Raw genomic sequence first — 22,111 nt, 5'->3', positions numbered from 1 at the left:
GCACCACACCTAGACTAGCCAAGGGCAAGTCTGGGCAAACGCCTTTGTATTTCACGTTTTAACTAAAGGGAAGATTTTCCCAGTGCCGCCGTGTGCCTTCCACATCGGAGATGCCCCTGGGGCCTGGGCATAACTGGAGGGGTCGGCAACGTGGCACCTGGCCTGGGCCGCCCGGGCTGGGCCGGGGAGCCGCCTGCAGGGCAGTGTGCCCCAGAAGAGGCCTCCCGGTTCCCCTTGGCCACTTTCCATGTGGCAAATAAGCCCTACATTCTACCCTCCGCGGACAGCTTTAGATCCTCTTTCTGGTGAGGAAAGTCGGATTTCTTTTTTTTCAGATTTGACGGAAAACCAGATCTGCTGAAAAAACCATAGCAGCAATTTTAACCCCTTTCTCCTGTATAAAACATCAAGTTCACGCCAGTTTAAAGTTTAGGGGGCTCAGCCATTGAGCGCCTGCCTTCGGCCCAGGGTGTGACCCCGGGGTCCCGGGATCGAGTCCCCCGTCGGGCTCCCTGCGTGTGGAGCCTGCTTCTCCCTCTGCCTGGGTCTCTGCCCCACCCCCTCTCATGAATAAATAAATAAAATATTTTTAAAAATATTGTAAAAAAAACAATAAAGTTTACCTTCTCTTGTGCTACACGTGCTACCTTCTCTTGTGCTACACATCAGGATTGAAGCTGTTCTTATGGGGAAAGTCCTGGAACATTATTATTGCACGTTAGAGTTGGAAAGATCCAATCTGTGACTTTATAGAGCGGAGGAGGCCCAGAAAAATAGGCAGATTGGTTAAGATCACGAAGTGGGTGCAGGGTGAGGTCCTGGACTAGACCCCGTGCCCCTGACCCAATCTACTAACCCCTGCATCTTGGCAAATCAGGATACAGAACAGTTACATGGAGAAGACTGGGGGGGGGGGGAGTCATTATATTTTGATATGAAACGAAAATCACATATAAATAAGAACCTTAGTTTCGTTAACACAGATTCCATTAACTTCTTTAACAGAAGTAACACTTCTGTCTTCGTTTTGCCTGTTAGCCAGGCAATAATTCTGAATTTCTTCATTATCACTTGGGCAGTTCCCTTTCTCAGAGTGTTTTTTTTCCGCGGCTGTCTGCGATCCTGACAGTGCTTGTGTGTCCACGCAGCGGGACTTTTGGCAGCAAAGGAAGAATTTTAGCCTGGTTTCCTGCAGGAAGAAGGCTTACAAGATTCATTCTCGTGTGTTGCCTTTGTTCATACTTGAGACGTGGTTGGCATCACCTTGGCAACTCAGTAGAAGCCAGTCGTCGTTGCTCCGTCGGTTTCATTATAGCCTCTCCTGAGAGCAGCCTTGGCTTTGGCCGGAACTGGCACCAGCTGCCTTCCTCGGGGCACAGAGCCAGTGTGGGAGGGGGATGGGGATGTCTGGGCCTGGCCCTGGTGTGGCGTTTCTGTTCCCAGTCATAGAGTCGTCTCGGCATAGATGGGGGCAGGCGGCAGGGTGGGGAGGAGAACATGGGGGTCTTCATTGTGAGGCTACGTCTGTACATTGGCAGATTCGTGGACTCGGGACCATATATGACACTGTCGGGAAAACGTGGATGGTCACTGCCAGGTGAGGGATGGTTTGCCCCAAGGTGCACCGTGGAGGTTTTTTCTGCTTTGGGAATTTGCAGCCGAGCCTCAGATAGGTGGAAACGTAGGTGATGGGGTAAAGAGGAATAAGGGGGATACAGAATGAGACCATGCAACTCCATGACTGCTAAGATCTTGGAGGTGGGACATGAGAATGGTCAGCGGCAAAAGCAGTTTCTGACACCCTGGAGAAATACAGTGGGTAATGGTTTTCTCCTCCCTCCCACCCCCAGCACTGTTTCATGGTGTCTTGGCACCCTAACCTTGGTGCTTACCCGTCAGGCATTGGTCATCATCATCATCAGCAGCAGCAAGAGTTTTACTGAGCACCTACCTTGTATTTACCTCGACTCTGATCCATTATTGGTTGGGGCCTGCTGGGTTGGTGCTGGGATGTCTGCCCTTCTGGCTTATGTCAGGTGATAGAGAGGACTCTGGCAGCCAGAGAAGCCCTCAGGCCAGGAGATACATGCAGGTGCTGGAGGTCAGGCCAGCCTGCCTAGAAATGGTGACGATGGAGAGGGTATGGTCAGGACCCTGGAAGTGTCTGCCTCGTGTTTCCAGTTGGTGCTACCCTGGAAGTTTCTGGAAGGCTCCTAAGCTGTAATAGCAGAGCTGGTGAATCTGTGAGTCCCTGCACAAGACATAAGTCCTCACCTTTCCTAGACAGTATGTATGGCTGCACATTAAAATTTTATTTATTTTTTAGAGTACAGAAGATAACCTTGGAACAGAGTTAATTTTGCTAGGACCCTCAGAAACTAAAGGCCTCATAGAGCTGAGCTTATGAGTTGTAGACTCAGGGGCCTGGAGATGCCCGCGGTGTGATGTGGCATTAGGGTGTCAGAGAGGTATCGGGATGCCAAGTCTCTGAGCTGGTACATTGTGAGTGATTGTCACCTACTAGTATCCTTTCCCTTAAATGGCCACTGCTTGCTGATTTTAGGGTAATACACGTGCTCGGTGTAAATTGGTCTAAACTTTTTATTATAAAGTAACACTGACCATGACACAAGCATTTTCTAGAACAGCGGGCATTCAATAGATCCTTTTTTGCCTGAGCGTACATCTAATATTCAGAATCCTGGTCTTAATGGCTCCATTTTACAGATGAGGAAACGGAGCCCCAGAAAGATGGGAGTTATACCCCTGTTTATGTGAATTCATTTACACCCCATATTGGTACGCTGCCTTCCTGCACAATACTTAGTATTAGCTACTGGAATGAGGAGCACAGAAACCCTATTAGTAATCCCTTGAAACGTCCTGTCCTTCTAGTCCACTGTTCTCTTAAAGCACAGGGTATGTGTTATTTATAGTCTCCCATGAGATTATTCCTTCACTCTGGGCCACTTTGTAAATGTCAAGACAACAGTACAACAGTGTATTATATTACAATTCCTAGAAACATCTCAGTCCTGTAACATATGTTGAAGTAAATTTTATATGTTAAGTGTCCATGAAAAACTCCTGAGTGGCACCCGGGGGGCTCAGTTGGTTAAGTGTCCAACTCTTGGTTTATTAATTTAATTTAATTTATTTATTTATTAAAAAAATTTTTTTTTCAACTGTTAATTTTTGAATCAGGTCACGATCTCAGGGTTGTGAGGTTGAGTCCCGCATCAGGCTCTGCGCTGGGTGTGGGACCTGCTTAAAATTCTCTCTCTCCCTCCGCCCCCACACTTTCTCTGCCAACAAACAAACAAGCAAAGCCAACTTCTCCTGAGAAAAAAATCGGCATCACAAAGAAATGCCATTGCATACTTATGAGGACGGTTATCATAAAGAAGAGAAGTCACAAGGGTGCGGAGAAACTGGAACCCTCATACACTGCTGGTGGGAATGTAATGTGGTGCAGCTGCCTTGAAAACTGTCAGTTCTTCAAAAATTTTGATCCTATAGAGTTACTCTCTGACCCAGAAATTCCTCTCCCAGGTGGAATATGAAATGAAAGGAGAAATGAAAACACATATCCACCTAAAACTCATATATGAATGTTCATAGCAGCATTCATAATTGTGAAAAAAGTGGAAACAACCCGAATGTCTGTCCTGTGGATGAATGGATACAAAGAATGTGGTTAATCTAGGCAGTGGGATATTACTCAGTCATGAAAGCCACAATAAGGATGACTCTTGAAAACATACTAAGTAGAAGAAAAACGTTAGTCACAACAAGCTACATACTGTATGCTTCTGTTTATATGAAATGTCTAAAACAGAGCTACAAAGACCCGGAGAGTGCGGAGTGACTGCTAATGGGTACAGAGTTTCCTTTTGGTGTGATGAAAATCTTAAAATTAGATTGTGGTGATGATGGTCCAATCTTGTAAAGGTTCCAGCAACAGCAGAATGTGCCTTTTCGTTAAAGGGGTGAATTTTGTGGTACGCGAATTATATTTCAATGAACAACACAAAACAAAACTTGTGTTGGCACATTTGTGTCGATAAAGAACGAGTATGAACATTAACCCAAGGGCTGCCTGCTTTTTAGTTAATGTTTGGGAAACATCCTTTGAGGTTGTTCCCAAAGCCCTCCATAGTGGGTGACTTTAATTTCTCCTCGAGCAAACTACTACAGTGTTTTAGTGCTGCCTTAGCCTGGGACACCTTTGGAGTCCTTCAAGTCAGGACAAATCCACACAACTTTTAGGAAGGAAGCGCATCTGTCTTTCTCCTTCTCTCTGACATGAGGGGAAAAGAGATTTAGACAATGGACACGGCTCCCAGAACGAAACAAAGCCGTGATGTTGACGTAGTCAGGTCTCTGCAGGTCTCTCGGCCTCGGTCCGTCGTGTTCTGGAGGACGGTGCCAAGTCTGATGCTTCAGGGAGGCAGTTTAAATCAACGTAAGGACACCGCGTCCCAACAGTTGGAGCCAGTAGAGTTTCGAGCCGTTCATGGTGAGGGCACGTGGAGGTGGGAGAGGAGGTGGGCGGACTATAAGGCCTGTGTTATTAATTCTGGGAGGCTGTGGTTCTCCTTCCCTGCTGTGCTGCCCCCGTTCTCATAGCAATGACTCTTCGTCCAATGAACTAATCAACTGTGTGTGTGGAAACAATTAGAATTGATTGGGAGGAAAGCAGGAGAAACAGAGCACCAGAGCCTCATGCCTGTCGTCTCCTTGATGTTCGGGAGAGAGCCCCTGAGTCTAATGCAAGAACTTTGAGACTACTAGACAGGGAGCCAGGAGGTCCAGGTTCAGGGCACAGATCTGCAGCCCACCTAATTGTCTGGGTGGCTTTCTGCAAGCCATCCACCTACCCTCTCCTGACCTCCAATTTGTTTATTTGTAAAAATATGATGTTGGGTTGGGCTGACACTGACGGGCTGACTTTCAGGCTCTAAAACATTCTAGACTTTTTCTTAATAACTTCCAACCTTCCATAGCAAGTCTCACACTTGCCCTTTCCTAGGCTCTGATTGGCTTTTGCCTGTTGCCCCCTTCCCCCGGCGTATGTGAGCTATTTAATTATGATTGTAAACCGGTTCCAGGACTACTTGGCTGCTTGCATCTCCGTGTACACCACCATGCCCCTCCTCACTGTGCCCCAGGAAGGATGTTGGCAGGAGGGGGTCTCGCCTCCTTCCCAGGACCGGCCCGGAACCCCCAAGTTCCACAAAAGGGTTATTACCTACAGAGGGGAGGGTTCAGTCCTTCTTGACGGCTGCTTTACTCGTGGCTGCAGGATGTTGAAAAGCTCCTCTCTCTTCCTCTTGCCATGGATGTGAGTCTCCAACCTTTGCTTGGTGAACTTGAGGGTGTGCTTGTCCCTGGAGACTTTGAGCAGCCCCATGGCGGGCCTCTGGTATGGGGCGAAGCTGCACGCCTCTCGGACCACGTCTCGCATGAATTTCACGTGCGTGGTGAGGCACCTGCCGCGGTGGCTGTGCCTTGGCTTGTTCACATTCTTTGTCACCTTGTGGTCCTCCTGATTGATCTGCTCTCTGTCTCCTACTTTAAGAGTAAATCCAAAGCTGCTTAGGAAAACAGCATGGTGTGAGGGAGGAACACTTGAAATCAGAGACTTAGGGTTATTTCTCCAAAGTAATAAAGTGGGCCTTAGTTTTCCAGTCTGTGGCATAGGGATAGTCTTAGCTACTTCACGGAGCTACAGTGAGAATTAAATGAGATAAAACAGAAGACGGGTTTGGATGGGAGTGGTGGGTGATGGTGCAGGTAGACTGCAGTGAGAAGGTGGCCAGCAGAGGCTGAAAGAACTTGTCATCCCATATACTTTCAGGAAGGAAGTCACATGGACACCTGGCACAGGGACTTAATGATTGTTCTCAGAAATCTGTTCATCTTCCTAATACTCCTCCGTGTCTAAAGATAATTCCACAGAGTGGGTTTAAATCTTGCTGTGGAAATTGGAAATTTAAGGTTTGTTTTTTTTTTTTTTCCTGTTTCTTTCTAAGTAATGATAGAGAAAAATCATTCAAATCATTGGGTACCTTGGGTCCCAACCCTTGGTTAGTTTTAAGCATTGTTATGAGATTACTTCTCGATAACCTCTTCTTGGGTAATTAATTTCAGTTTGCTTAACGTCCCTCCTGGTGCCCATCTTCTAAATGTTGAAGTGAGTCTTGCTTTCCTCCATCTCCCAGAGTAATATTCCTTACAGGCTGGGGAACGGTTGTTGGGTAATGGGTCAAATGAAGTAATAGGCAGGCCATATGGTTCATGGACACTTTGCTCTCAACAACTTGATAGGAAGTGGTTCGATTTCTTTTTTTAATTTAAACTATAAAAATGTAAGAACCATCTGCTGTTATTTTTTGCATGTGATCCTGGTAAGTTATTTAGTTAGATTGCTCCTGTGCAATTAGTTGCTCTCTGTGGAGGCTTTTGTGGCAAAGCTGGGTTATTTCCTTTTCAGTAGTAATGTATATGGAATGTGCATGTCCCATCCAGATTCCTTTCAAAAATTGCAGCAGGTTTGCCTACATGCAGTGAACTCTTGGGATTTATATGGCTTCTGTCTTAGCTGCTTAAATACTTAAATTGTAGTGGTCCATTTGATTGGTTGAGAATAGGTCACGTACTAATTGCTATGGAGCAAACCAAATAGGGTAATGTGATAGAGAGTGATGCCAGGGTGGGGGTAGGGCGGGGCTGCTTTAGTTAGGAGCTTGGGCGCCCTCAAAGGAGGAGAAATTGGAGTTGACATCTGAAGGGTGATAAAGAGACAGCCAGATGAAGATGTCTGGTGAGCCAAATGAAGATCTGCAGTGAGAGAATTCGAAGGGGAAGGAAGTGAAGAGCAAAGGACCTGAGCCATGCAATACACTGAGGAATATGCCAGAGGATGAAGTCCAAGGCAGAGGAGAATGCAGGGAGATGGAGGTGAAGAAGGTCTAGTCTAACAGCAGCCATTGGAGGTTTTTAAGGGAGGATTTGACGTCATCTGATTTATAGTTGTAGAAAGCTCACCCTGGCTGTTAAGTGGAAATTGGATCGTTAGGAGCAAGAATGGAGTCAAGGAGACCCGTGAGCAAACTATTGCTGTTGTCCGATGAGAAGCCGGGCTGGCTTGGGCTCAGGTTGTGTGGTATAGATGATGAGACACAATCAATTTGGGATATATTTGAGATTTGGAAACTTTGGGGCATACCTAATGATTTTGGTCTCTTACTCAGATATGGAGTGCTTGATGACTCACTTTTGGTCAGTTAAGTTTGAGATGGCTAATGGAATCCAAGTGGAAATGTCTGGTGGGTGATGGAGTATATGAATCTGGAGCTCGGATGAGATTTAAATTATGTGAAGGTCAAGAATGTAGACAGAGACGAGGCTGAGGTGTCTAAGTCTGGGACACACCGTGGTTTAGAAGTCTGGAAGAGACACCAGCAAAAGACACCGACAGGGTAGCCAGAGAGATTGGAGAACCATGGGCTGAATGGGTGCCTGGAAAGGAAAGTCTCTCCAGGAGTAATTGGCGCCCTCACTGTTCAATTTCAGGTGTTAGCACTTAGCATCCCTATTAAAATGTTCATTGAAAGATGCATTCTGAAGCTGCACATTTAGTGACATCTAGAGCACTCTGGACCCAACGCCTGTCCATGGAAACCCTCAGCCACAGTGGGATCAGAAACAGGGCAACTCTCGTCTCACGGGGGCCTGGGGGAAGGGGGCTTGCTGAGGTCTCTCTCAGGGTTTGTGAGAGTTTCTTACCATTACCAAAGCAGCAAAGAGTCATTTGTTCATTGTTGTTGTTAAATGACAGTTGCCTATACGGCTTGCATGGCTAAGCCACAAGTCAGTTCTTGGAAAATAATCAGTAACTATATTTTAATTCTCAGTTTTAATTTCAAGAGTCTAAGGTTCACTTAAAATAAAAGCCTGTATATCCAACTCCGTGTATAAAAAGACAAAAATACTTACATTTTTAACTTCTCTATATTCCAGTCTTGATGAGAAGTTTCAAAACAAATCATTTTCTAAATTTTATCTTTTCTCAAAAGCAGTTTCTGTTTGGGAGTTAACTTCAGCTTATGGAAAATTGTTGTATTATCTATTTGTCACTTGATAAATATGATTTAAATGAGTAGTAGAGATTTCTTGCTTTCTATCTCTTCAAGTGAATGTATAATACACTCTGACAAACATTTTAAGTTGAAGGGCAAAATTGGGGAGTCCTCTGTTTTTTTTGTATAATTTACTATAAATTAATAAGTCATTTTTCCTGCCATAGGAAGTGTACTTTCTCCAAAACACAAAGCAGTATTGTTCTGGAAACAAGATGGTTTATTTTGGTGATTCTCATCATTATTTAGAGAAATAATGGATTTGTTTGAGATTAAGCAAAGCTACAGTTTCTTTTAGGAAGGTTCAATGGATAACAAATACTAACTCAAACTCTGTAAATGTTTATTTTAATCTTTTTGCCTTACTGGCATTTAGTTAATTTTATGAATAGATAAAGCTAATAAGAATGTAGTGGGCAGATTATTGGCAATAGATGGTGGTGAGGAATATTCTCTTGGTTATTCAACTAAATACTTGGTTCACTAATGGAATGAGACTTGCAGGGAACAAAACATCAGAAAATAACCCCTTTCCATAATTTTAACAAAATGACTGACTCTGCTGCTTTGTGGAGAAATAAAATTTGGAGGCACCTGGTGGCTCAGTTGGCTAAGCATCCAACTCTTGATTTTGGCTCAAGTCTTGATCTCAGGGTTATGAGTTCAAACCCCCTATTGGGCTCCATGCCGGGTGTGGTGCCTACTTAAAAAAGTTTTCATGTTACCTCAAAATTTTCCTTTTCTTCTAAGACCAAACTGGAAATAGCTCATTTATCTGGTTGGCTCAATCCCACCTTTAAAGGCCGAAGGCTCGGGCCTTCACTTGAAGCATAGGACCTTCCCTGTGTGCAGCACTCCCCACGGTCAGGAATGAGTAAAACACCAACCCAGCTGCGTATGTTTGTGTGAAGATTATAGGATGTAGCAAGCCTTGTCCCTGGGTCCCTCGTGAGCAGTTATCTTTTTGAGGCATTGGACTGCCCTGGGAGAAGGTTCCTGATGTCCAAGCCGTGTGTAGGAGGTGCAGAGTGGGAGTGAAGGAGGCTCCGGGCTCGCCTCTTTCCTTCCCTTCTCCTGCCACCTCCTCTAACCACTTGGAGGAAACGAAGATGAAGGGCTGCCCGGGTGGATGGGGCCATGGGAAAGGGCAGGGGGAGGGCCACTCCTTGCCTGGAAGAAGACCCTGTTATGGGGGGGGGCGGTCTCCCTGGGAAGGGGCTGTCTGGCCTCCTTTTGTGGCCCTTAGCACTGGGCCTTGGTGAACGTTACGTGCGTGGTTGGGTGGTTGGGGGTCGGGGCAGACATCTCTTCCCTTGCCCTCTGACAGTTACTTCCTTGAATGGCACATGACTCCGCGTCAGACCGAACCCCAAGCTCCTACACCTGGGGAGATCACTTGATTTGCTGTGCAGAGGGGCCCTCTGCCCAGTTAAGGCAGCACTTACACATGTGAAGAGATTGCTAGAACTCTTCGGGATACAAAGCAATAGTATCTTACTACTAAGAGCAGCTTCTTAAATCTGATCATGTCAGAGTTTATCCCCATTGGATAAAATCTAAGCACATGACCTTGGCTAACAGTGCCTTGCGTTAACTGGCTCCTGATTTCCTTTCTCCCCTCCTTTTGTACGACCCTCCAGTTCCTTGAACACTCCAGCCCCCCCCCCCCCGCCCCCACCGTATGTCCACCCTATGCTATGTGGTATCTCCCTTGGCTCTTCACTCGCCTCAGTCTTTCTCATCTTTTAAAAATCCACTTAACAGGTGTTTCTTCAGAGAGGCCTGCTTTGCTCCATCATCCTCTCTGTCCCATTATTTTGCACCTGGGCATTTTGTATTTCCTTGTGCGCTTGCTTTCTGCCACACTTGATTGAATGCTTTATTTATAGGCCGGACATTTTTCTGATTTGGCTAGCGTCTCGTCTATCCCTGGTTCAGGAGACGCTCTCAAAAAATAAGTGAATGAATGAAGTGTCCATCTACTTTTCATCAGAAAAAGTGTTTCAAGTAAAAAAGAAAAAGTTGTTTCTCAGATCCTCAACGTGCTATTGCACAAATGCCCATCGTACTTGTGATAATTCCCGAGTCTTGGTACGGAGCTGCCTTTAAGGATAGGGCTTGTGATTTAGTGCCTGTGGTCTAACTACTATTAGTGCTTTTAATTCCTCAACTTCTAATGTGTTTTCTCCGCCCTTTCCTTTCGTCTTTTTTAGCAAGGGAAGCCATATGTCTTCGATAGAGTGCTGCCTCCCAGCACGACCCAAGAGCAGGTTTACAATGCGTGTGCAAAGCAAATTGTCAAAGGTAAGTGCTATTTCTTTATTTCCTCCTGGGCCTTTCAGAGTAATTGAAAACATTAAGTGATATTTGCAGCCTAGGAATCAATGTGCCTTGACTCTAAGCAGAGGCCTGTTAATTGGAAACACTGAATTATGGCCCGAGCTCTGGCCCTGGTTTGCTATGATGTCAGGCAAGTTCTTGAACCTCTCTGTACCTCCTTGCCAGGGAAATTTCTTTATTTCTTTTGCCACCTTTTTGGCAGAGTTATTCCGCCACCTAGAAGCTTACAAGCTATGGTCACACTATTTCTGTAATGGTTTTAAAATACTCCTGTAGGTATGAGGCCTCCTTTTTAGGAGACGAAAGGAGACGAAAATATATATTTCTGATGCTCGGTTGCATATTTTTGACTGATTTATTTTGTACATCTGTCCCTTCAGGGAGAGGCCTTACCCGTGGAAAATTCTCGGGCATCAAGGAATTTTCTACAGCATCATAAAATCACATTACCTAGTTGGTTATTGAGCTGGTCTTGCTACTCAGCGTTCCTTAAATATACTTTCGTCTAACCCATTTTCAACCTTTCCACTCAGATACTAACATTTGTTCCTCCAAATAGATAGCCCGAAGCCTAAACTTGTCTCAGAGATCAGCCCTTTTCTCCGGGACTTACCTTGACCCTGCAGGATCTGTGTCAAAGTAACAGCAGGGAGATGAAGCAATTTACAGGCTGCTCTCTACCTTGCCCTTTCAAATCAGGGGCAGGCTGGAGCTTGCCCTGGGGGAGCTCGCCATCTGGACAGAGCTGAGGGGCATCTCCTGCTACTGTGCTTTTCATCTTCAAATCTTTACCTTCAACTCCAAATGCTTTGGCGGCTGTGCTTTCAAATATCCTGATGTTGCCGTCTTTTATAGCAGCTCTGGATTTAAAGGGCAAAAAGCAAAAGCAGAATGCAAAAAAGCACCTTGTGATGCAAGATGTTCTTGTTTTCAGAAGCCGAGCTGACTAACCTGACTATTTGAAATGCATGAACGCCAGCCCCGAGTGCATCTGTTAGATTAGTTCTGACCCTGGACACCTGCGTGGGAGGTTGAGTCAGTATGTAATGTTCCTCGCTGAGGTGTATGGTTATGCACACTCCTGTTGCAGATATTAATTAATTTTGAAGGTCTTCACGGTGAGATTATTACAGAAAACAGAAGAGAAAAAAACATGCCTGAATTTGGGCTCTTCTTGAATTAATACTGTGAGCCTGTGTCTGGTGGTAATATTGATCTTCTCTTTGCTTCTATTCTTTTGTATCTCTTCCTGTCTTAAAATGTTCTCTCTCTTTCTCTCTCTCTCTCTGGCGTGTGTAGTTCTAGTTTGCTCCTAGTCAGCCTTCACCATTATCAGACTCTTCCTTATTTTTATTAAAGTAAGATTAATCACACATGAGCCATAATTTCCTTCTTTTTCTCTCCCCTTCCATTATCAGAACCAAATAGTATTTACCACGTGCTGTGCTAAGCATGAGGTCCATTTAAATACATCTCTAAGTTGATGTTGTAATTAGAGATAGATGCACTCTATTTTAAAAAAATCCCGTGATTAACAAATAATCATAATCTTTCAGTCTTCATTACTAGAGGAGTGGAGTCTCTTCCAGTGTTCAGGTTTTTCTGTACTATGGAATGTCAGAAATAGGTAATTCTTGGAAAGTTCTTGCAAAGATGTGACCTAACTGGATAACCTGAGGTCCAATATATGATGAGCCACCAAGAAAGCCATTTACAGTAATGTTAGGCTCTGACGTGGTAAGATAAACATATATTTTTCATGCACTATAATTGTACCACGAGCATACACATTTTCTAACAATAGAGTACCTTATTTTCCCTTGAAAGGAAATTATTAGGAAATGATGAAGGCCTAATTTAACTTTTTTTTTTTTTTTTTTTTTTTTTTAATATCCACTGAAGCTACTGTGAGGGGAAGTGGCTGTGTTATTTCTGCATCAGCAAAGTAAAGCACAGATATATAAGAAAGAGCTCTTGGAACAGTTACTAGGTTTCTTTTGTCATGACAAGCTCTATTTAAATCAGTAAAGGAAGGTGGTTCTGTAGGGACCTCTTTTTCTAGAGGCCAGGAATTCAATCCGATAACATCTGAAGGTCACCACAGTCCCCAAGCTTCATGACAATGTAGTGGACCGGTCAGCTTTCCTTTCAAGGCTCTCTGAACCTTTAACGTTTTTGATATTCAGGAAGACTCCTTTTAACTGGATGGCTTTATTCTTTCTTGTTTTTTTTCATTCCCTCCAACTTCAGTGGGTTTAAAAAAAACATATTTCAAACGTTCGCTTGTAGAATTCTGGTATCTCCCACACTCCCATCTTTGTCTGGTGTGTGTTTTGCAAAGTGTTGCCTGAAAGGGTATATAGAATTCTCCGCTTCTTCCAGAAGAGCTTATAGGATTTGTGACTATCAGCATGGTAAATAGGAAGGTTTCTGTGGATGCCGTAGGAATTAAAAACCATGGTTACTGCTTGCTATTGTTGCCATTGGGTAACTATTTCCCGGTCTACAGAAGTCACTCTGGGCATTTGCCTTTCAAATTAACTAGATGTAGACTGACTGTACAGGCCTAGAAGAGGTGGTTTCTTGTTTTCTAGATCTCATTTCTTTCAGCTTCATTCATTTGGTTGTTCCTTTTATTCCTTCCTGTATGCAAGGATATTAAGCATTTGCCATGTGCTGTAAGCACTGCTAGGGACTGAGAATCAGCAAGATACACAAGACCAAGAAGCTCCATGTACAGGGGAAGAAACAGGTGCATCCGTAGTTATCATACTCATGGGTAGTACCTGCTCTAAGATGGCTGCGTGCAAAATACTGTGAGACCCCAGAAGAAAGTCACTTGGGACTGATTTTGGTGAGTGGGGGGCGAGGATTGGAGAATTAAGGGTTCTTGGAAAGGTCGGGTCCTGACGACTGTACAGTATAGCAGGGCCGCACAAGCACAAGGAGCAGCAAAAGCATAAGGGCACAGATTTCATGGCGTGTTTGGGCAACGTAGAGTTGTTGCAAGGTGCCTCAGGGCTGGGACCTAAAAGGAGAGTTTGGATCAGAGTTTGGTGGAAATGGATGTGGACTCACTGAGAAGTTTTAAGCTCAGGATACTATAAGGTCTATATTATTATATTATATGTGACTCTTAAGAAGAAATACATTTATTTGGCTACTGCTATCTCGCAGGCCCCCTCTGTGCTCTTTACATGTGTTATTGTATTTTAAGTCTCCACAGTTTTATGAGGTGTGAGCATGATTGTTCCCGTTGTACTAAAGAGGAATTTGAGGTCAGGTAACTTGGCCAGGTCAGTTAGGGGACTCGAGCCCGAGCTTGCTTGTCTTCCTGAATGTTTCTGCACCATCCTGCCCCCACTTTCCTGGTGGGCTCATCATGAGCACTTAGGAACGATTTATGAGTTGTTACTTTTCTATCAGGCCATATGGACTATTACCCAAGCACTGCAAAAAGAGGGATTGGAATGGAAATGGGGAGAGGGGAGAGAATAGAGACCATGGTCCCATGGACTTGGGGTGGCCCTGCCTGCCGTCCGACCGTGAGATGCACTTCCATTCTGGAGATGCAGCCTGGCCGGCCGTTCTGGTTCGCCACGAGCGTTCAGCAGGGCTGCCCCTGGGCACGTGGCCTCCTTGAGTAGTTTGGTTGGCCCCCCAGAGCCTTAGGATTCCAAGGCAGGGATGACTTGTCAGCTACTGTTGCCACTGACAGGCCATCATTTTACCTGGGGGAGTTGGTAGGAGGCCATGACAGCCTTCTCAGGAACTTCCGTGATTACATCTTCCCCAAATTCTGACCCAACAGTGGAGCTAACTCTTCTGCTCTAGCCAAGATCTGGTCTCAGAACTAGCCAAACCTGGGTAGGAAAACTGGCTTCCGAAGTCTATAGCAAGAGTCTAAGGAGAGTTTTCTAGCATCCCACTCTTCTTCACCTTCCTGTCTGGAGGTGAGAAGGCTCTTCCCACCTGCAGCGGAATCTCTCTCTGGGCTTGCTTGGCTGCTGAATGGATGTGTGCTGTGTTTGTGGGTGCCAACGGCTGCATGGCGTGAGCTGAGATCACATCGCGCCAGAGCCCATCACAAAGCAAGGTTCTGTCTGGCTGAGCTGGTTCCTGGCCCTGCGGCTGGCGCATAGAAATAGTCATTCTGTTACGGGAGAGGCTCTGAAACAAATGCTTTCCTTGGGCCCAGGAACTGTCATTCAGCATGATGAAAGTGCCTTTCTGTGGGCTGTTTCTGTGAGGGTTGAGTGGGGGTGGTTGTGTGGCTCAGCGTGGCGCTCCCCCGCCCTGCTTTCCCAGTGGCCAACCCGAATGCCCTGTGTGCGCTCACTCCCCTCCTGCCTCTCCCCTTCCCTGAGAATCAAACACGGGCTAGGTAAACAAACTGACCCCCAAAACATGGAGTTTGGAAGAAACTAGAGAACACAGAGTTCGAAGGGCTTTTTCTTTCCTTTTTAAATTACCATTTAATTCACAATTGAGTTGATTGAGGACCTCAGCTCTGTTCAACCTTGAACACTAGAGATAGGTTCTCCAGCAAGGAACTGATTGTAACGTGATTGTAAATAGGTCCTTAGTGGCCAAGGAGAGGTTGTTCTGGTGGGGTTTTATGTGCTCTCTTTTCTTTAAAAAAAAAAAAAAAAAAAAAAAATTGGGCTCCATGTTGAAATAGCAGCACCAGACAGTCAAGGATTCCCCGAGTCTCACGTGATCCTTAGCTCCCTGCTCCAGAACAAGTGGCGCTCTCCTCGAGCTCTTGCTTTCCTGTGTGTGTCCCAGGCCTTTCCCTGCAGGCGTGCGGGGAGCAGCAGCTAACCAGGGGTTGGGACCGTGTGTTCTCCTTAGGAGGGCTGGATTCGGAGGCGTAGACCCCGTCCAGGGGAGCCTAATTCTGGTGCCCTGGCCCTGCTGCTTCTTGGCAGAGGAGGAAGCATGTGCTGGGTTTTCTCTTGCCGGTGGGGCTCTGGCGCTGAGCTGAGGCGTTGCTCAGAGCCACCTCCTGCATGCACGTGCCCTCGCGGGGTGGCCAGCGGCCTGTTAGGAGGGGCGGCGGGAGCTAGACCCTTGGCCTTGGCCTCCCTACCCCTGGTTTGATGCCTGGGCCGGCAGGTCCCAGGGCGCCTCCCACACAGGCGCTGAAGGTAAGGAAGCCCTTCCAGGGCGGGGGCAGATGTTTCATTTCTAACAAAGAGAAGCTTTAGTGCTGGATTGTGGCTGGCATTCCAACTGTCTGGAGTTGTTTATGCCACAAATATCGAATTTTAAAAGTACCCTTGGGTCCCTCAAAGCGCACTGCACTCACGGTCGCTCAGACGCTCTCCACTCGGAATCTGTTCTCCGAACAGGTTGGCATTTTCGTGAAAACTGAAGCTTGAACCTCCACCCCTTACATTGTAGTCAAGGTTTTGCTTCTCCTGTTCCCAAGGAAACCGTTACCAGAAGTTTGATATGTGCGAACATTCTCTCCCTCCCTCCTCTCTCAATATAGCTTGACACAAACTCCGGAGGGCTGCTAGGATTAAAAAAAAAAAAAATGCTGCTGTTTAATTTCCCTCTCTTTTTTTTTGCTTCCTGAAGGAAAATCGCAATCTCTTTTCTGACCCCTGTTCCCATTCCTCAGCTCAATAGCCTCAGATCAAGAAAATGTATATTGAAAAAAAAAATTTAAGAAAAGCTAACAAAACAGCAAACATTGACTGGCATAAAATTCAGAGAGACCAAACCCACAAACCAGCGAGCCTGATCGGGGCCTGAACTCGATGGAGTAGTGGCCTAGCTTGATGCTGAAGGGGACAGTGGCCCTAAAGAGGACGCCCCAGTAGGGGTTCCCCAGGCCACCCCCACTGTCCTCTTAGACGCGGGACTTCCTCCCCTTATGTAGAGATGTTGGGTCAAGGACATTGATTATGTACTATTTCCCTTTCGGTGTTGTTGATGCAGGTGAAGGAGGATTGAGGGAAACGGGTGCTAAATATACTTTAATCACGTCTGCCGCCTTGAGGGAGTTCCCACAGGTGATCTTCAGTGCAAAGCAGCATCTGTCCTCACGCTCCCCTCCCATCCCCCCTATTCTCGGCATGTGGGGCTCGGCACAGCGAGCTCGTTGTGAGCAAAGGAAACCCCCGATGCGCCTGGGCCTGGCCGCCCTGCTAGCGCAGTCACTGCAGACACAGATGTGTGACCCCTGCATCAGGCTGGCTGGGCGCACAGAGTGGGGCCTGGCCTGCCCCCCAGCTCCCCAGCTGTGCCCAAGGGCCCCGCGCCGCCGGCCTGAGAACCCTTCCTGAGGGCTGACCCCATCACATCCTGGGGGGAAATTCTCTTCTACACCTCACTCCAGAGACTCAGGACACTGATAAGGTTTTTCTTCCTCCCACTGATCCTAGGAGATCGATTTAGAGAAGAAAACTCGAGTATCTTTCTCCTAAAAAAGTGTATTGCTCCGTGTCTGTCTTAATGTTACTGGGAGAGAGGGAGTGTCTGCCTCTTTCTTCATTAATCTATTCTGTGGGAATGTGAGTACATTTCTCCTTATTTGTGGAACAGTGGAGGCCTTCATTTCTGCTTTTATCTCGCCATTCTACTTAAAATGCAAATGGAGCTGAAATACATCATTTGTGTGAAAAAAATGAGATGGGCCATTTGGAAAATGTAATTTTAAAACATGGAGCCACACTAGCATATGATCAAAGTAATGAGTTAATTTTAATTTCTTTTTCTTGCTTGCAGATGTCCTTGAGGGTTATAATGGGACGATTTTTGCATATGGACAGACGTCCTCAGGAAAGACACACACCATGGAGGTAAGACTGCAGTGCGCAGTGAGGCACTGGTGGGGCCACACACATCCAGGGCAGACGGCCCCGACGACCGGAGAGCTGGTTGAGGGGCGGGTCGCGTTTGACCGATTCATTCTGTCTCTGTGGACCTTCAAAATAACGGGGAGTAATAACATCTCAGGAGTTGAGAATTTTAAAAAAATCCTCTGTTGGTAGCTCTCTCAGAATGGTGATAGTAAACTCTATTCCAAGACTCCTCCGTAGGCTCAGCAGCAGCGTAAGCATCCTTAGGGACCGCAGCCCTAATCTCCCTGAGAAAGCCTGTGGTGAGGATCATGTATGCAGCAGAGGGCCACTCTGGGGAGGTGAGATTGCTCAGAAGAAATAAAAAACTCTAGGTCAGGCTTGAAGAAGGTGACTTGTGGACCAAACTCAGCTCAGACACGTGTTTTGGTTTGGCCTGCACCATGTGTTTTTTTAAAGTTTTTGAATTTATTATTATGTGTCTTATTAAAATTGCAGGCAGTGCTTACAATGGGATGATTTCCCATAATTTTAAGTCTGTAAATTTGGTTGAAAATTCTGAAGATCTTACAACTGGGTGCAATCTCACTGTACCATAGAGTGTAAGCTTCACGAGAGCAGAGATCTTCATTGTCTTGTTCACCTACCTGTTCACTCACATTTCTAGTGCGTGGAACAGTGGGTGTCACCTGGGCGGGGATCGATGAGGTATCGGTTGAGTTGAACCCTTCGTGGTGGCCGTGGCCGTGCGGTCCGCCCCGGCCTCCTGCGTGCACACCTGTGAAGCTGTGACCCCAGGTCAGGCTGTGGGCCGCGGAGGCTGTGGGCCCAGGCTGTCCCCTGGACGAGGCACATCTGCGGGCCAAATTGGCCCCTCTACCTCCCCTTCTCCTGCTTTCTGCCACGGACTCCCCTTCAGAGCTGGATAATTTTTCTAAAGGCTGGGCCCCCGATGGGTGAGGAGAGGTAGAAGAGTGGTTATTATAAGAAACTGCGCAGAGGAAGTTTGGGGAATTCAGCTTACAAGCAGCAGGGTAAGATGGATCCTTGATCCTTCAAGCTTAGGATTTTCATTTACGGTACCCTCCTGGGAATGTCACAGAGACACGTCGGCTGCAGAATCGGTTTAGCTTATGAATCATTCCTATTGAAGAGGAGACTTCAAAGGCACGAGGCTAAAACCCTTGGGGCTCTGATGTTCTGCTCACACCGATTTCAAGTGTGCGTGGGACTCTGGGGGATCTCATTTCTGTTGTGTTGACTCACTTTCACCCATTTTTGGGGGCAGAGTGGCTCAGAGATCGCATAGATTAAAGGAAGCACGAGGCTTATTTGCCACTGTTTTGGACGGAGCAGGACTGTTCCCTGACACCCGAGCCTTGGCCGCCCTCTTCTCTGCATCTTGTGCTCTCCTACTGTATACCTTGGAGACGCAGGCGCGGCCATCCCCGTGCTGCCGCTCTGGCCCCGTGCCAGCCTCTCTTACCGGGCCCCAGGCCCCTAACCTTCCAGGCACAGTTTTTTATTTCCTAAATACCAGCCACTCCAGTAGCGGTGCCAAAGCTCCTTCATAGGCATGAGAGGGAGAGGGTCCATCTCTGATGGACCATATACCATCTCTGAGTCCATTAGTCTCTTGGTTTCTGGAAAATTATCAAATACACAAAACGACAAAAAATTGCAGTGTTTAGATTCCCCCCACATTGTAGGGACTGTTCACAAGCGTGACCTTTTTAGCTCTGGGATTAATGCATCTTTGGGAGATAGAAGGTATTTGCTAAACGTCAGAAATTTCCATTGTAAACTGTCAAAGGAGAGACCTGTCTCCAGAGTAAAATCTTAGTTTGTGTTGTGTGTGTGGGGGTGAGAATCCGTGGGTGTGAGGAGATGGCAAAGACGTCTGTTAGCTCTTAAAAACTCAACTCGGGGGATCCCTGGGTGGCGCAGTGGTTTAGCGCCTGCCTTTGGCCCAGGGCGCGATCCTGAAGACCCGGGATCGAATCCCACGTCAGGCTCTCGGTGCATGGAGCCTGCTTCTCCTTCTGCCTATGTCTCTGCCTCTCTCTCTCTCTCACTGTGTGCCTATCATAAATAAATAAAATTTAAAAAAAATATTAAAAACTCAACTCGCAGACGTTTTGTTAAACGAGAGCATCGGGGGCTTCGGGTCTCTCACGGCATGAACCCTACAAGGCCCGCAGCGCTTCTCGGCCCAGAGGGACTGGACTCCCGGGGACCTAAGGGAACTGACTTTTGTGCAGGTGACTCTCACCTGTAGCCCTTTCCTGCTCATCAGTTTTAAAAAGTTGATTGCAAGGGGTTTGCTTTTCTTCATTGTGACTTCTGAAGATCAGGAGCTCCTGCCCAGGGAGGATGGGGCGGGGCAGCGGGAGCTCTTTCCTAGTGCCCCTGGCACACTTGCACTTAGGTTGGTTCTTTCTGTCGGGTGGTTGTAGGTTGGAGAGAAGGTGGGGAATGTTTTAGAGGAAAACAGGAAAGGAGGAGCCCCGAGCTGAAGTGATAGAGACTGTGGGAGACCGAGAAATCCAGGACGTTGGAATGCAATTAAATTAAAAACAAAACAAAACAAAAACCCAACCAAACCCTGCAGGCTTGCAACATCTGAAAGGATTTTATGTATTCGGAATTACACATCGCGATCTTTCAAAGGCTCTTTTCAGAGGGATGCTAACTCCCTGAATGGACAGAGCTGTCACATTTTAAAGCTGTTTTTTCATTTTAATCCCCTCATTTTGGGTCCGACATCTAGGGGTGATTCCATTACCTTCTATTGAGGAGAACAAACAGATAAGCCTACATAAAATTGGAAAGATTAGCTTCTGAAGATGGAGCATTTAAGGCAGATTTTCAGTAAAAAGTATGAAACACTCGACGGTGTTGCTGGCACACTCAGTAGGACCTGGTCGTGCCCCCGACCCCGGGCGTGTGCGGCTTGCGTTCCCAGGGCTGGCTGGCTCCATGGGAAGACGGGGCTGGGCCTTGGCTCCACCTGTGGGGCTGGGAGGCCTCTCTGGGCCCCGTGCCTTGCTTGTGGCCCTCTCTGGCACCGAGTTGGATGGATGGAGACGCGCTGCTTCTCCTTCTGCCCAGAGGGACACCTGGAGCCCGTGGAGGGGCACAGGCCACCCCACTGCTGAGCTGCGCCTGCCAAGCGATTCTTAATGAGCCTGTCCAAGTGCACTGGTGCTCGTGTGAGCCGCCGGGCTGCCTGCTTCCCCATCTCAAGTGCTTCAGGAAACCATCCTGCTTGGGAGGTTGAGGAGGCGCCTGGCGTTGGAACAAAGGGACTCTTGTTCTGGGGCCGGTGGCCTGGGTCTGGTTTCTTCTTTCATACATGCCCCGCGAAGGCCACATCCACAAGTGGGAGACGTTTTTGAAGAGGATTATGTAGGATCCAGGTATTAAAATGTTCTTTTTGTTTTCGGGGAGAAAAAAGATGATGAAGTGGACATTGCTTTGCTGGCCAAACCCGACCATCTCTCTAGGAGGGCGTTAGTCTTCTCAGTTCCTGTACCTTTGCTACATCACTCTCCTCGCAGCTTCCCTGCTGCATCCCCCTCGCCCGTCCTCATCTTCCTCATCTCTCAAGATTTGGTGTCCCTCCAGGGAGCCCTCCCATGTCACCCTGGCTGGAAGGGACGCCTCTGTTCTCTGAATTTCTGCAGCTATCCGCTTTTTTGCCACCTTTTATTGCCTGAGGTGTGACTATCGTGTGTGTGTGTATTTTATTTGCAAGAGTGAAGAGCTTCATGGAACACCTCTCTGTCTCATACACACACACCACACACATCAACACTCCCCCAACACCACTCACACCCCCGTACTACATACATCACACCCACACCCACACCCACACCATGAACCATGTATACCCCTCACGCACACACACACAGGTTGTCTTGCCAGCCTCAGTTTACTAACATAAACGCTCAGTTCTCATCACTCTTGGGCTGATGAGCTAGATCAAGCATCCCAGCCCCTAAACCTGTGGTAGATTTGAGTATTACTTCCACAATCGTGGGATTGGGAGGTATTGTTATGCCTCCTTCCGGATAAACATGTGTTTCCCTCTCGTGTAACTTTTGGGTGTGGGCTTCAGGGAAACAAAACAGGGAGTATCCCAGACTCCTCCCTGGTTCTGCCTTGGTTCTTACCCTAACAAAGGCAAACAAAGGGATGTCAGTATTTGTATAAGCTAGGAATCGATTGGAAGGGGAGGTGTCTAGGGAAATGGCTTTGAGTCCTTTATAAATGATTTTTGGATTATCTCTCATTCTTCTTTGTCTGTGGGCCACTGAGGAGAAGCTAAAGGATTATGATGGATTATTGAAGGGTCCTGGGGGGGGCACTCCTCAGAGCCTCTGAGGTGGATTGGCCCAAGGGCATCACAACGTTTGACAGGACAGAGATCTGTTTTCACCATCCATGTCATTTCTGCCAGCAGTTTGCACAGTCCTGAGCCTGTGGGGCCTGATATTTGATGTTTACGAAGGCCTCTAAGTAGAAGGGTTACCAACATTGGAGAGATTCTGATTCTCCAAACGTTTGGGGCTGTTTTCCTAGGATTCATGGTCTGGGATAGAAATGTATTTTCAGACTCTCTTTTTTTTAATTTTTTTTTATTTTCAGACTCTTTAGGTCAAACAACTAACAACTAACATCTGCTTAAAGAGAACCTGATATGAGCTGGATAATACAATGCCAACATTTATTGTTTCTAAGTACTTTATGTATGCTGCTTAATTTAACTTCTGTAATAATTCTGTGCAGGAGACACTGCATATACTAAGAATC

At 46.7% G+C, this 22,111-nt stretch overlaps 1 protein-coding gene across 2 annotated transcripts in view; it reads left to right on the top strand.

Annotated features, from left to right (window-relative positions):
- LOC129514572 (kinesin heavy chain) overlaps nt 1–22,111 on the top strand; it is a 151,817-nt gene that overhangs the window by 40,846 nt on the left and 88,860 nt on the right. For both annotated transcript variants that reach the window (XM_055333248.1, XM_055333247.1), the window contains exons 2-3: nt 10,358–10,448; nt 17,223–17,296. In XM_055333248.1, coding sequence (XP_055189223.1) covers nt 10,358–10,448; nt 17,223–17,296 — 165 coding nt within the window. The remainder of the gene's footprint in view (nt 1–10,357; nt 10,449–17,222; nt 17,297–22,111) is intronic.

Source organism: Nyctereutes procyonoides, unplaced genomic scaffold, assembly GCF_905146905.1.
Source record: "Nyctereutes procyonoides isolate TBG_1078 unplaced genomic scaffold, NYPRO_anot_genome, whole genome shotgun sequence".
Lineage (NCBI taxonomy): Eukaryota > Metazoa > Chordata > Mammalia > Carnivora > Canidae > Nyctereutes > Nyctereutes procyonoides.
Note: the sequence above shows the minus strand (reverse complement) of the source record. Positions and strands in the feature narration are given on the sequence as shown.